This window comes from Anguilla rostrata, chromosome 12, assembly GCF_018555375.3.
Source record: "Anguilla rostrata isolate EN2019 chromosome 12, ASM1855537v3, whole genome shotgun sequence".
NCBI classification, from domain to species: Eukaryota; Metazoa; Chordata; class Actinopteri; order Anguilliformes; family Anguillidae; genus Anguilla; species Anguilla rostrata.
Genome location: NC_057944.1, coordinates 21,096,851 through 21,110,428, shown reverse-complemented (window position 1 = coordinate 21,110,428; position 13,578 = coordinate 21,096,851). Strand labels below are relative to the sequence as shown.

The window sequence follows — 13,578 nt, the reverse complement described above, 5'->3', positions numbered from 1 at the left end:
GCCAAACATTGGTCCAGCTGTATCGCAGTGATAACAGTGATACAGCATTTCTGGCCAGAGACTGCTGCAGAGTTAGTTTCAGATGATAATGTTTATGTAATGAGAGAGTGTGTGTGTGTGTGTGTGTGTGTGTGTGTGTGTGTGTGTGCAGATATTGTGTGTGTGTGTGTGTGTGTGTGCAGATATTGTGTGTGTGTGTGTGTGTGTGTGTGCGTGCGAGCGAGCAAGCGGCCCTGGTTTTGTGACCGGGAGGCCAGCGCTTGAGGCTGAGGGTCAGACCGGTGTGTTTTCCCCGCCTGCTGGTCCAGACGTGTGCGAGGCTGACCTGCTCTCAGGTGCAGGGCGCTCCCCGCAGGGATCTGCGTCTCAGACGCTGTTCCTGTCTACCTGTCCCATCAGATCGGCACGCAGGAGCCCAGCCGGCCAGACAGTCTGTCCACTAACTTCACAAGCGCCTTTCCCTGCTGAAGTGCTGACAGAATAGGTAGCTCTGCCTGGGGCTCTCACTGTCGGAGAGGCATTTAACTTTTCACTCTAGAGTGAATGACCACTTACCTGATTTGACTTGACACACACACACAGACACACGCACGTGTGCACTCACAGACATTCACAGACATGCACACACAGACACATGCGCATGCACACCTACACACACCCACACGTGCATGCACATAAACACACACATGCGCGCGCACACACACACATAGACAGACATACACACACACGCACAGACACAGAGTTGTTTGGAAAAGAGATTTTTGACAGAAGATGATGGTAAATATTGTGCATTCCTTTAGACCTCACTGCTCAGAGAGAGCCTTGGTCTGCGAGCGGGAATTCTCTGTCCACATCCGTTACCCGCAGGAGGGAATGCTGGGAAGGCGGCGTGATCAACCCTGGCACACAGGAGCAGTGTTTTCCCCCAGGCTCCCAGTTGAGAGCGGTGGTTTGCTGTTGTGCCAGGGCATAAGTAACAGATTTACCCGAGCTGGCTGGCTGGGTGATGAGTGGAGAGCGCGGTGGGTATTTTAATAAGGCCGAGCCGGACCCACACGCACTGCGCTGACTGAGGGTCTCAAGCTGCTGGGGCGTCTTTCTGCGTTCTCCTCGTGAGAAGCTCTGCCGTTTCTTTCTGCCGCAGCGCGCCCCTGCCTCGCCCGTGCCAGGAAGTGTGGCGAGCTGAGCACTCTCGGGTAACCGGGCGAGCTGGTGTCACTGTTTCTCCGTTACCCTCTTACTTACCATTGCATTTAGCAGATTTTCTTATCTCAACTTTCTTACACAACCTTTGCATTTTTATTGAACAGCTGGATGTATACTGAGGCAATTTAGGGTGAGTACACCGCTCACGGGCAGGGTCCTACCTGACAATCGACCCTCCCTTCCCACGTTACCCTCTGCAGCTGCCATGGCGACACTGCTAGCAGCGTGGGGCTAACTGGCACTGTTATTTTTTAGAGGCGTCTGAACCCGCAACCCCCTGGTTCAGGATGCTCCGTCACCTGCCACGGCGGCGCTGCGTAGGCCATGCCCGTCTCCAGGTTCCCGAGCGCTCAGAGAAACGTTAGCGGGTTTCCCGCGCGTCCCTTCAGCACCGAGCCAATCTGCACCGCGCCCTTCCAGATGTGATCACACCAGGCGTCTCCGGGCTGGAGGAAACCAGCGTAGCCGCTAATAATTGTTCCTGTTTTTTTTTTTGCGGAACAGCCGTCAGTGTCTGGCACCGCAGTTTTTCCTTTTGCATGTTCTGTGGCCGCACTGCCAGCCGGGCCCCGATTGCGCTCTGTAATTGACTATTGATCTCTCGGGGTCCAGAGACAGACACGGTGAGGCTGTCGCTCGCCCGACTCACTGCTGGAGTCTCGCAGAGGGATTTATCCTCAGGACCGCACCACGTCGGCTGCTCTTTCTCACGTTCCCCTGTATGTTTAAATAGATGTGTTGTTTTCCTTTTGAACCAGATAGCGATTTCGTATATTAGATTCTTTCCGCAGATTTTTTTTTTTTTCCCCCGCCACTGAAATTAGATTGCCGAGTCACCTGGAGCGGTGGGGGCGATTTTTCTCTTTTCGGGAAAAGCGATTTTCTAAGCGACCATCCGACAAATGGCTTTGGAGGTAAGCGGCGGACTTAGGGAAAGGAATTTTCCTGCCCGAGAGAGAGGGGGGAAAAAAATAATTTAAGGAATGAGAGAGAGAGAGATGCCATTGAGAGCCGTTGCCATGGCGCGGGTCCACATACCTCTGGTGTCTGTTGGGGCTCCAGGAGGCTCGGGTTACCGCGCGGCTCTTGGCGGACATGCCGGGAGAGCGCGAGGGGAGAAGGCTGTCAGTGCGCTAATGCTCTCCATTCCTCATCCCTCGCGGGGCTCACTGTCGCCGCCGCCGCCGGCAGCTGATTGGCGGAGGGGGGTGCTGGGGTTAGGGGTGAAGGGCACAGCCGTGGTCGTAGTGTAGCTGGAGCAGCCTCCACTCATCTTTTCGCCACGGTCCTTCACTTTCACTCAGCGCTTCTCATTACTCAAGCTGCTTTTCCCCGCATTCTGCACACACACACACACACATATGCGCACACACACGCACACATACACATGCACCCTCGCAGGCTCCCACACGGATCCATACACACCCAGACACATGCACATGCACACACATGTATGCACGTTGCACATGTTGATGGAAATCCTGCTAGTTTTCTTGGGTGACAGTCTGTTTTTTTGCATTCACTGAGGCCTTATATTGTGAAGCACCTTATCTGTTATTAACTGCGTATTGACACCTCTGAGCAACATTTGAAGTGATAAGGCTGCTTGAGTGGATGTCATTTATCCTGCTCTTCGTTATAGTCCCCATAAATCACGGAGCAGACTCGGTTATTGTTGCTGCAGTAATGTGCTTGTAATGAGTTTCAGCCAAAAACACCAATCAGCCTATCTGCACTTCATCATTGGGAAGTGTTAGTTGTGAGAGTGCGTGATGTATTGTGACAGATACCTAAAGCAAAGTTTTTCTGACAGGGTGAAGGGCGGGTTCAGAGCCCCAGACACATTCCCCTAGCCCCCGTCTCCTCAGCTGTGTGGAGTTAATGAGAAAGCTCTGTTTCCCTGCAAAAGCCTTCTGCACTACAGACAATGTGACAGCTCCATCTCCTCCCGGCTCACCCTGTGTGAGAGAGGAAGAGTCTGAGCGTACGCACACGCGCGCGCACACACACACACACACACACAGGCGCACGCACGAGCACACACACACACACACACACACACACAGGCGCACGCACGCGCGCACACACACACACAGGCGCACGCATGCGCACACACACACACACACACACACACACACACACACAGGCGCACGCACGCGCACACACACACACAGGCGCACGCGCACACACACACACACACGAGCGCACACACTCACACACACAGGCGCACGCGCACACACACGCACACAGGCATGCACTCTCTCTCTCACACATACACGCACACACACACACAGGCGCACGCGCTCAGACACACACACACATATGCACGCACACACACACACACACTCCACACACGCGCACACACACACACACGCACCCACACTGCATCCAGCCAGGGACAGGGCTGTACTGGCAGAGCTGGGCTAACAGTAAGCGCACTGCTGAAATGTCCCTCAGTCCTGATCCACCGGCACCAAACACAGGCTTCAGCAGAAACAGGGCGGGTCTGTGGCCTGCCCCCCGGCCTCCTCCCCTCAGCCTCTCCTTTACTGGGGTCAGTGGGTCAGGCCAGAGGGGAGCTGCCCGGGCAGCTCAGCTGGGCTTGAGTGGCCTGACTGTGCGGAGCCAGAGAGACGGGCAGGTCTGTGTAATGCCTCATCCCACAGGCGGGTGGCGCTGCCCGCTCTGACACCGGACCCAGCTCTACCTTAAAACGGCCATTCACTGAAAGCATCCCGACGGAGAAGTTGGCTCCACATCATACCCCATGAGCCCATCTGCTCAGCCAATTCCCCGGTCTTTCATGCATGTGGTACACAGGGCAAGCTGTGTTAAGCTCCCCCTAGAAGGGAGGGGCAGCTCATTCCAGCTTCAAGGCTCTTTGGTCCCTGGAGTAATTCATGTAATCATTTTTTCAGAATGTTTTAAAAATGCTCTGAAGTACCCTCTGAAATCCGCCGCATTAGAGGCGCGTATCCGTGGCGACTGGGGAAGCGCCGTGGAATGGCGATGATTCATGGCATCTGGACGAAAGAGCGAAGGAATCCGTCTTCCGCTGTCCTGCCCCCCTGGCAGCTGGGGGTTTTCACGGACCGGAATGACCCGGCACGTCCGGCCCAGGGAGCGACGCAGCGGCCTATCGCTCCCCGCCAGGCAGCCAGAGACGCCGGCTAGCGCTCCGGACCCGCGAGCCGGGCCAATGAAAGGCCGCGGCCTCGGCCGCCCTCGTCCCCGCCCGCTCCACGGTGACGAGCGCCGCCGCTTTAATCGGCTTATGGGCGGAGCTAATCTCCCCGGGTCCCGCGGGCCCCCGGCCTGGCGCAGACAGACGCGAGCCCCTGGCCTGGCGCAGACAGACGCGGCCCCTGGCCTGGTGCAGACAGACGCAGGCCCCTGGCCTGGCGCAGACAGACGCAGCCCCTGGCCTGGCGCAGACAGACGCGGCCCCTGGCCTGGCGCAGACAGACGCGGGCCCCTGGCCTGGTGCAGACAGACGCGGGCCCCTGGCCTGGCGCAGACAGACGCAGGCCCCTGGCCTGGCGCAGACAGACGCGGCCCCTGGCCTGGCGCAGACAGACGCAGCCCCTGGCCTGGCGCAGACAGACGCAGGCCCCTGGCCTGGCGCAGACAGACGCAGCCCCTGGCCTGGCGCAGACCGACGCGGGCCCCTGGCCTGGCGCAGACAGACGCAGGCCTGGCGCTGACAGACGCGGGCCCCGGCCTGGTGCAGACAGACGCGGCCCCTGGCCTGGCGCAGACAGACGCGGCCCCTGGCCTGGCGCAGACAGACGCAGGCCTGGCGCTGACAGACGCGGGCCCCGGCCTGGCGCAGACAGACGCGGCCCCTGGCCTGGCGCAGACAGACGCGGGCCCCTGGCCTGGTGCAGACAGACCCAGCCTGGCGCAGACAGACGTGGCGCATGGTCCAGACAGGCCGGACCGCGGTCATCGCTCGCAGACGCTCTTATCCGGGCCTGGGCTGCATAGCGCATTTCTGCAGAAACATGACACAGGTGAGTTTAACTAAAGCTGTTCAGGCTGGGCCCCCTGCTTAGAGGGCACTGTGCCCTGCCCTGAGATCCGAACCTGCAACCTGCTGGTGACTGGGCGTGGCTCCGTTTCTCCCTGTTTCAGACTTACAGTATATCATGCTACTGTGCTGTGGGTTTGGCTGTTAGCTGACAGTGATTATAGAAGCATCCTGGCCTCCCTGTCTGTATACACGCACACACACACACACATGCACACGCACTCACATACCCACACACACACACATGCACATGCACTCACATACCCACACGCACGCATACACACACACGCAGGTCCTGTTCAATACTATACTATTAAACCTGCCTTTATTCACTTGTCCTCTCAGTGGGGATTATTAAAATGCCGCTGGCTCGCTGGCTCATTGCTCTGTTAGCTCTCATCAGTATGAGGAGACACAGCAAGCCTGTGCTCTACATTCAGCCATTTGAAAAAATCACTGCACGTACAACAGGTGAGAAAAGCTGAACAAAGCAGAACTGAAGAGAAGGGGGAGAAAAACAAAAAAACGTGCTCTGGAAGGCAATACGAAAGAGGACAAGAAAAGAGAACACAAAAATACATAAGAACTGGAAATAAGGTCCGATGCTGTTCAAATTATTATACACCAAGCAGCTGTAAGAGTAGATGAACAATGCTTACAAGCTTAGTCTGCTGTTTAAATCAATAGAGGCGAAACAGATGCTCACAGAGACGGAGACGGGGACTATAGAAAGGAAGAATAGTCCTGTTCCTCATGCAGCCATTTTAATGGCATGCTATTAATGAGTGCTGTGGTATATTATTTTACATCATCATACGATCCCATCCAAAGAGCATGATCTAAATGAAGTTTTCACAAGTTTTTAACCCAAGTAGCCTTTCTTGTGAGTTCTCTGTGATATTTAGACAGCTCCCCCGCTGTGTTGTAATTGTGACTCACTGTACGCGGCGCGTTCAGACGGAGCGTGTTGCTCTGTGGTAATTGTTGCTGGCGCTCAGCTGCCGGTTGGCGCGGCGTTCTCTCTAATGAAGTCCCCGGAGTCAGGGCGCTCTTCTGTGGAGCGGCGCGCGCGCGTTCTGGGGAGCGGAGGACGAGCGCCTCGCGCACGCTACGCTCCGGGAGGGAGGGGGGAGCGTTCGCTCTGCACGCGCTCCGCGCCGCCTTTCAGCGCCAGTGCCTCCGCGGGCCGCGCCTCTCGCACACGCACGCGTCCGTCGCGCTCTCCGTTCCGCGTCCCGATTCGCTGAAAGGCGCTGTTTTTTCTCTCCTCTGTATATTTCGGTGACTCGATTCGCGATTCTATTACGGTTGCTATGGAAATCCTCAGGAAAGGTCGCTGAAGGCATCGTCACCACTCATAAGGCCAAAGCCTGCCTTTGGGACCAGAAAGCGAATGGAATAAAGTACTTTATACCACATTGTATGCCTGTGTGTGTGTGCGGGTGTGTGTCTGTATGTGTGTGTGTGCCTGTGTGCGTGCGCCTGTCTGTGTGTTTGTGTGTGTGTGTGCACGTGTGTGTGTGTGCGCGTGTGTGTGTGTGTGTGTGTTTGTGCCCATGTATGTGTGAGTGTGCTTGCCTGTGTGTGTGTCCCTGTGTGTGTGAGGGAGTGTGTATGTTTGTGTGCGCACCTGTGTATGTGAGTGAGTGAGTGTGTGTGTGCGTGCGTATATCAGTGTATGCATATGGTAATGAATCTGGCTGCTGTAAGATTTGTTTTTTGGAAAAGACATTTAATTACTCTGTGAGGCCAGATTTCTATCTTAACAATGGTCAGACAAAAGCTTCTCTCTCTCTCTCCCATTTGCTTAGCTAATCAGTCTCTGTTACCCTTTGCTTTTTCACTGTGGATTTGTTTTAACTACGAGTACAGACTTGGGAAGTTCTTACTTGCATGAAAAGAGGCTTGGATTTAGTGGCTGCGGTGGTGTAGGTATTCATCATGACAGAAAATTGTAGTAATTATAGAATTATAGAAAATTCATCATTATAGAAACTCTTGGGTTTTTGTGAGCATGTCCAAATGAGCATAACATGACATAACTTAATGATCTGATGCAGGTTATGCTGCAAGCATTGATATTGAAGGCTGTTATTTATTAAAGAAATGTAATGTTTGCCCAAGCATGATTTTTTTTTTTGGCCAGATTCTCCCATCTCAGGTTTGGGTAAACACGTTCACCTGACCCAGGGCTCCTGCTATCTGTCTGATGAGAGGAAGGCGTGGCAGTGGTGGGGCCGTGAGGCGCACCTGTCGGATTCCCTCTCCGTTAACCTTTTAAGGTGTCAGATCACAAATGCGATTAGAATGTTCTTAACTGAACATTCTAATGCTGAACAGCCACTACTGGTAGCTGAAAGCAGTGGAGTTCTAGAACACTGACTTAGCATTCTGAAAGAAGAGCAGCTCGTCGAAGGGTTAAGCAAGTCGTCTGGCATCGCTGCCCTTCCCCGGGGCGCCTGCGGCGAAGCGCGGCCTCCTCCACGCTCCTCGAACCCTGGCGCCTCACTCTCCCCCGCCCCTCGCTCTCCTCGCGCCTCACTCTCCCCCGCTCTCCTCCTCAGGCATGCGGGAGCTGTCCCCTCCCCCGCTCAACCTCAGACGGCTGTTCGGCGAGACGCTGGAGATCGAGCCCGTCCTCATCATCATCTCCCCCGGGGCCGACCCCTCGCAGGAGCTGCTGGATCTGGCCGGCGAGACGGTGGGCCGGGAGAACTACCACGAGGTACCGCCCCCTGCCCCGCCTCCTCCTCCGCCCCCCATACAGATACCGGCCTCTGGGTTCGGCGCCTGACATCAGCAGAGTTCCCCATAATAGTTAGCAGTTAGCTTGTTCCCATAACAACCAATAAGGAGTAGTAGTTAATTAAGGAGGACATTACAGTCTCATTTCCTTGGTTACTGAAGTAGTTGGCTGGGCAGCCAAACGGTGGATTGAGTCTAAAAATAAACTGGCATTCTCTGTGACAAAATTGCTCCTCTCACTACCTCTTATCACCTCATTCTGCTACTGCTGTTGGTAATATTACTGCTTTTACTGATAACACTGATATTCATGATAAATGTTGCTGTCAATGATGGGCCCATTCATTTCCCCTTGGGTTTGCCCTCTGGGTGTGTGTGGCTTGACCACAGCAGTTCTAATGAACATACATACACAGGAGAGCACAGGAGAGTTGCTGTGGTGTAGAGGTTCTAGGTGTTGTGGTATAGGTGGTGTAGGTGGTATAGGTGATGTAGGTGGTATAGGTGGTGTAGGTGGTGTAGGTGGTATAGGCGATGTAGGTGGTATAGGTGGTGTAGGTGGTATAGGTGACGCCGTCCCCTCCGGATGCTAGCGGCGGTAATGGCGTCTCCTGGTCTCCTGCAGGTGGCCATGGGCCAGGGCCAGGCCGACATCGCCATTCAGACCCTGAGGGAATGCGCTCGCAGCGGGGAGTGGCTCTGCCTGAAGAACCTGCACCTGGTCACCGCCTGGCTCCCCCTGCTGGAGAAGGTCAGGCTGCTTTCTCTGCCTCTGGGGCAACTGGGGTACCGGCATGTGTGGGTGCTGCAGTAAAGGGGGTAGTGGGGCGCATGGATAAGGGGAGGAGGGGGTACTGAGGTGCGTGGGTGCTGCGCTGTTAGAAGCATGTGTATTCACAGTAAACAGCATCTCTGTCACCCTGAAATAGGCCAAGTGGAGTTTCGGGGTAATGAATGGTGTCGCCCATGCCTTTGTTTCCAAACACTGTTTTTGAGCTGAAATACTGAATGAAGCAGCGATTGTACGATGTATGGTGCCAGAGTTGTAGCTGCTAATAGAAGCTCAGAAGTATGCATATGTCCCAGCATGCAACCAGGGAAGAGCTGACCTGTTATGAAACCAAAAGGCTTGTAATATTTTTTTTTTTTTAATCATTACTCATGAATATGCAAATGACTGCTCATTTTCACATGTATCCTGCTGTCACAGGTCAAAGACTGTTCAATGAACTGCGGAGGTTTTCTCAAACACTTTAATCCTGCTGTTTTAAATCCCCCTAAATTTGTGGCAGCTTAGTTACCACCACTTGAAGGGTTTGAGAGTGCTTTATTTTAACAGTGTGGGAGAATGAGGGTGTCGCAGGGCTGGGATACTTCCGTCCGCTGTGCGTGGCGGTGTCCTAGGGAACGCCAGTCACGTAGATCACTTTACCGTGGAGTGTCTGCCACTATCAGGCGTGCCATGAGGCTGCTCTGCATGTTTAGTCTCCTCCTCTTTGCTCTTTGGCATTTATAATCCATTTGGGGCCGGTTACAGGCGAGTGCCCGCCCCTCCTGTGTCCTCCCATAGAGGCTGTGTGGCAGTGAGTGTGTCCTCCCATAGAGACTGTGTGGCAGTGAGTGTGTCCCATAGAGACGGTGCCGTTGGGAGGCTGTGTGGCAGTGAGTGTGTCCCATAGAGACGGTGCCGCTGGGAGGCTGTGTGGCAGTGAGTGTGTCCTCCCATAGAGACGGTGCCGCTGGGAGGCTGTGTGGCAGTGAGTGTGTCCCATAGAGACGGTGCCGTTGGGAGGCTGTGTGGCAGTGAGTGTGTCCCATAGAGACGGTGCCGCTGGGAGGCTGTGTGGCAGTGAGTGTGTCCCATAGAGACGGTGCCGCTGTGTGGCAGTGAGTGTGTCCCATAGAGACGGTGCCGTTGGGAGGCTGTGTGGCAGTGAGTGTTTCCTCCTCTTGTGGAAAAGGCCCCAGGCTGTGCTCCCAGTCCGGCTGAAGCTTATTGGCTGCGACAGGCGGCCTCTTCCTGCTCACGCCGTTTATCCCTGAGAGACGCATCCGGGCTACCGCGGTAACCGGACCGGGCGTGTGCTTCCTGCGGGCCCTCAGCCGCTCTGATGATCCCTAAAAGCTTTGCTCCGTCCGGGCCCCTGGTTCTCCCTCAGCCGCGGGGGGGGGGCCCTGACGCGCTTAGCGCCGCGCCCATCTCGCCTGCCGCAGAGACTCGGCCCCGTCGCCGGCGGCCCCGCTGGTCCTGACGCCACGGCGTTTCAGGCGTTTGGTTGGTTCAGGCGTAGCGCCCTCTCCTGCTCTCTGGGGAGGAGGTGCAGCGGTGTGGTTAAGGAGCCGCGGTCAGAGAGGAGGCCGGCAGCGGTCTGCGGGGCGGCCCGAGAGAGGGAGTGCCAGAGGAATCAGAGCGAGGGATGGAGGAGAGGAGAGGAGAAGAGAGGAGAGGAACTTATGCTCGGAGCGTGTCTGCTGCAGACAGACAGACAGACAGACAGGGCAGTCTGGTGAAAGGCCCTGAGAGAGAGACAGAATAGGAGGAATGAAGAGTATCCTCACAGTGGCCTCTGATGTGCTCCTAACCTTCAAAGCCTGCTCCTGCTGTGCTCCCCCCTCTGCCAAACCGCGGAAAATGAACAAAATAACCACTTGTTTGAAACCATTTTCTTTCTTTGCGGTGGAAATATAAAAGTGCCTTTTAGTTCTGCCAGAACTGTTCAGGCTCAGCTCCAGTTAAGGCTGATATCCTCGTGTACATGTTTATTCTCTGATCGTATGGCCCTGCCTGACCCAACAGAGGGGAGATAGGCCTCTATTTCACAGAGCAGCAGTGGGTAATAGGATTAAGGACCTGAGCTTTTCACCAGAGGGATATGGGAGTGATTCCTCGATAGAACTGTTGGTTTGCTGTTAGGTTTGCAACCTAAATATTCAGAATATATTCATATTATTCATGTGCTCGGCTTTTTTAAGGAAGTTTCACTTTATAAGGGTTAAGCAGACAGTAATAATGATGATGATGATGTTTTCTGTGAGAGGAATGCATCGGCGGGTGATGTAGACCAGTGTGTGGTAGCACAAGCAATGCTGCGCTGCCCACTGAAAAGGCTCACCAGAGCTGACCTTCTAGCAGGCTGCAGTTTGACGCATTACCGCGTCAGCCGATAGGAAAGAGTCCAGCAGGAGCAGGGGGCCATCTTTCAGCTCTTCACATCTTTAAGCAAGATGGAGGAAAACCTGACTGTTGCTGCAAGAACGCATGAGAGCGAAAACAATATGTTTAAATGAGTAGGAGTGAAGCGGCGTGAGGAGCTCAATCACGACAATGAATCATCTCCTGATTTGAAATGCTGCCGTGGCTAATTAGCACGGAGTGGAGAGCTGCGGTACGCACGGTAGTTAAACTCACAAAATGGGTTTTAGTGCAGCGAATCTTCAAGTGCAGCGAAGATAAGGGATGAAGCGCCGCCGTCAGGATGCAGCGCCATTCCACCGTACCATTAAGGAGAAAACAGAGAAACAGCATCGCTGCAGTCCTCCTTTTATTTATTTTTTTAACGTTTGCATCACCTCAGAGTTATTACGGTTCTAAATATCTCAGCGATTTGCATAATAGACTCTGTGTCTTTATGTGACAGAAGATATTAAAGGGAGATGTAACGCATCGGCGTGACTCACTGGCTCTCTCCCGCGAGAGAGAAAGGGCACGTTCATTTATATCTGCCTCCTAGCGCACGGCAGCTCCAAAAACGCAGCTATGTACCACCCGAGACAACATGACAGTGCGCTGAATTTCGCGCCGAGCGTGTTCTCGTGCGCCGCGCTGAATAATTGAGTCAGTTCCTCTCGTTTTGTATTCATTTAACTTTTTCCGCCTTAGCGGAGGCAAGGCATTAAAGGGGAAAAGGCCTCAGAAGAAGAAGGAGAAAAAAAGTGACAGTTTGTGATGAGGGGATGGTAAATCATGGATCCCCCTCCCCCCCCCATAAAACATGCAGTTTCTGGGCTTTTGAAATATTGCTGTGTAATTGAGCTGCACAGCTCCACTCAGCACCTGTCACAGTCTTGGGCTCAGAGGATCGTGAGGATCCTGAGGTCGGGGGTTTTTTGGGGGCTGAAGCGAATGATGCTATTGAAGAACGCTAAAAAGAGAAGAGGAATATTCACAGGGGAGCAGGATAGGTTCACTCTGTGGGGCACTCACGGCCTTCCCCTCTACAGGAAGAGGAGCGGGGGCGGGGTCTGAACTACACCTATTACAAGCCCCGACTCCCCGGCTTTCAGAATGCACCTTCAGATCCATTACTGGTGCCTGCAAGGCAGCAACCAGAAACCATAAAATTACATTTTTATTTGACAGTGTAAAGGGTAGAAATCCCAAATTCTGCCATGTCCTTGTAGACATGTGGAAAACAGTCATCATCTAGTCTTATGGTGGAAGCACTCATATCCATTCACTGATTCTATGAATACACAAAAAATAAAAATAGATCTCAAAAAGGAGGAGATCTTGAAAGATGTCTGACATTTAAGCTCCTGTGGGGTATAGTATACCCTTCTTTGGTAGTTTCACTTCTGTTTACTAACCGCCTCCTAACAGGATGTGACATCACAAGAACCTTTCTGTACACTAGCTGCGTTCCATGTAATTTTCTGTTGCTAGTGTTGGGGTCATCGTTGGGTTAAACTTCCACCTCAGGACAGCTGCAGTGCACATTTCATTCTGTTCTGCCGTGAGGAATGATGGTGTCAAGGGAGATCAACCACATACTCTTGCATGGAGAATATCAGACCACATCTTCAGAAACTTCATCCAGACAGGCAGTGCTAGTTTACATGTTAATTTATTGCTAATTAGAACACATGCAGATTGTTTTCAAAATGGCAATGTTGTTTGTTCAATCAAATGCAGGGTTTAGAATTTTATGTGTAATCAGTTTAATTCTAATTTGTTTGTTTTGTTTGTGAATCTGCACTGTCTGCTGCGGTTGTTTCTATGGGCGGAGCTTCTTTCAGTCTGCTGCTGCGGTTGGTTCTATGGGCGGAGCTTTCAGTTGCTGCGGTTGTTCTATGGCGGCTTCGCGTCTGCTGCGGTTGGTTCTATGGGCGGAGCTTCATTCAGTCTGCTGCGGTTGGTTCTATGGGCGGAGCTTCTTTCAGTCTGCTGCTGTGGTTGGTTCTATGGGCGGAGCTTCATTCAGTCTGCTGCTGTGGTTGGTTCTATGGGCGGAGCTTCTTTCAGTCTGCTGCTGTGGTTGGGTCTATGGGCGGAGCTTCATTCAGTCTGCTGCTCCGGTTGGGTCTATGGGCAGAGCTTATTTCAGTCTGCTGCGGTTGGGTCTATGGGCAGAGCTTATTTCAGTCTGCTGCGGTTGGGTCTATGGGCGGAGCTTCTTTCAGTCTGCTGCTGTGGTTGGTTCTATGGGCGGAGCTTCTTTCAGTCTGCTGCTGTGGTTGGTTCTATGGGCGGAGCTTCATTCAGTCTGCTGCTGTGGTTGGGTCTATGGGCAGAGCTTATTTCAGTCTGCTGCTGCGGTTGGGTCTATGGGCGGAGCTTCATTCAGTCTGCTGCTCCGGTTGGGTCTATGGGCGGAGCT

The 13,578-nt window shown here is 53.6% G+C and overlaps 1 protein-coding gene across 4 annotated transcripts in view; it reads left to right on the top strand.

Annotated features, from left to right (window-relative positions):
* Window positions 1–13,578, top strand: part of dync2h1 (dynein cytoplasmic 2 heavy chain 1) — a 154,552-nt gene that overhangs the window by 93,020 nt on the left and 47,954 nt on the right. For all 4 annotated transcript variants that reach the window (XM_064300939.1, XM_064300938.1, XM_064300940.1 and 1 more), the window contains 2 exons: window positions 7,801–7,961; window positions 8,607–8,732. In XM_064300939.1, the coding sequence (XP_064157009.1) occupies window positions 7,801–7,961; window positions 8,607–8,732 (287 nt within the window). The remainder of the gene's footprint in view (window positions 1–7,800; window positions 7,962–8,606; window positions 8,733–13,578) is intronic.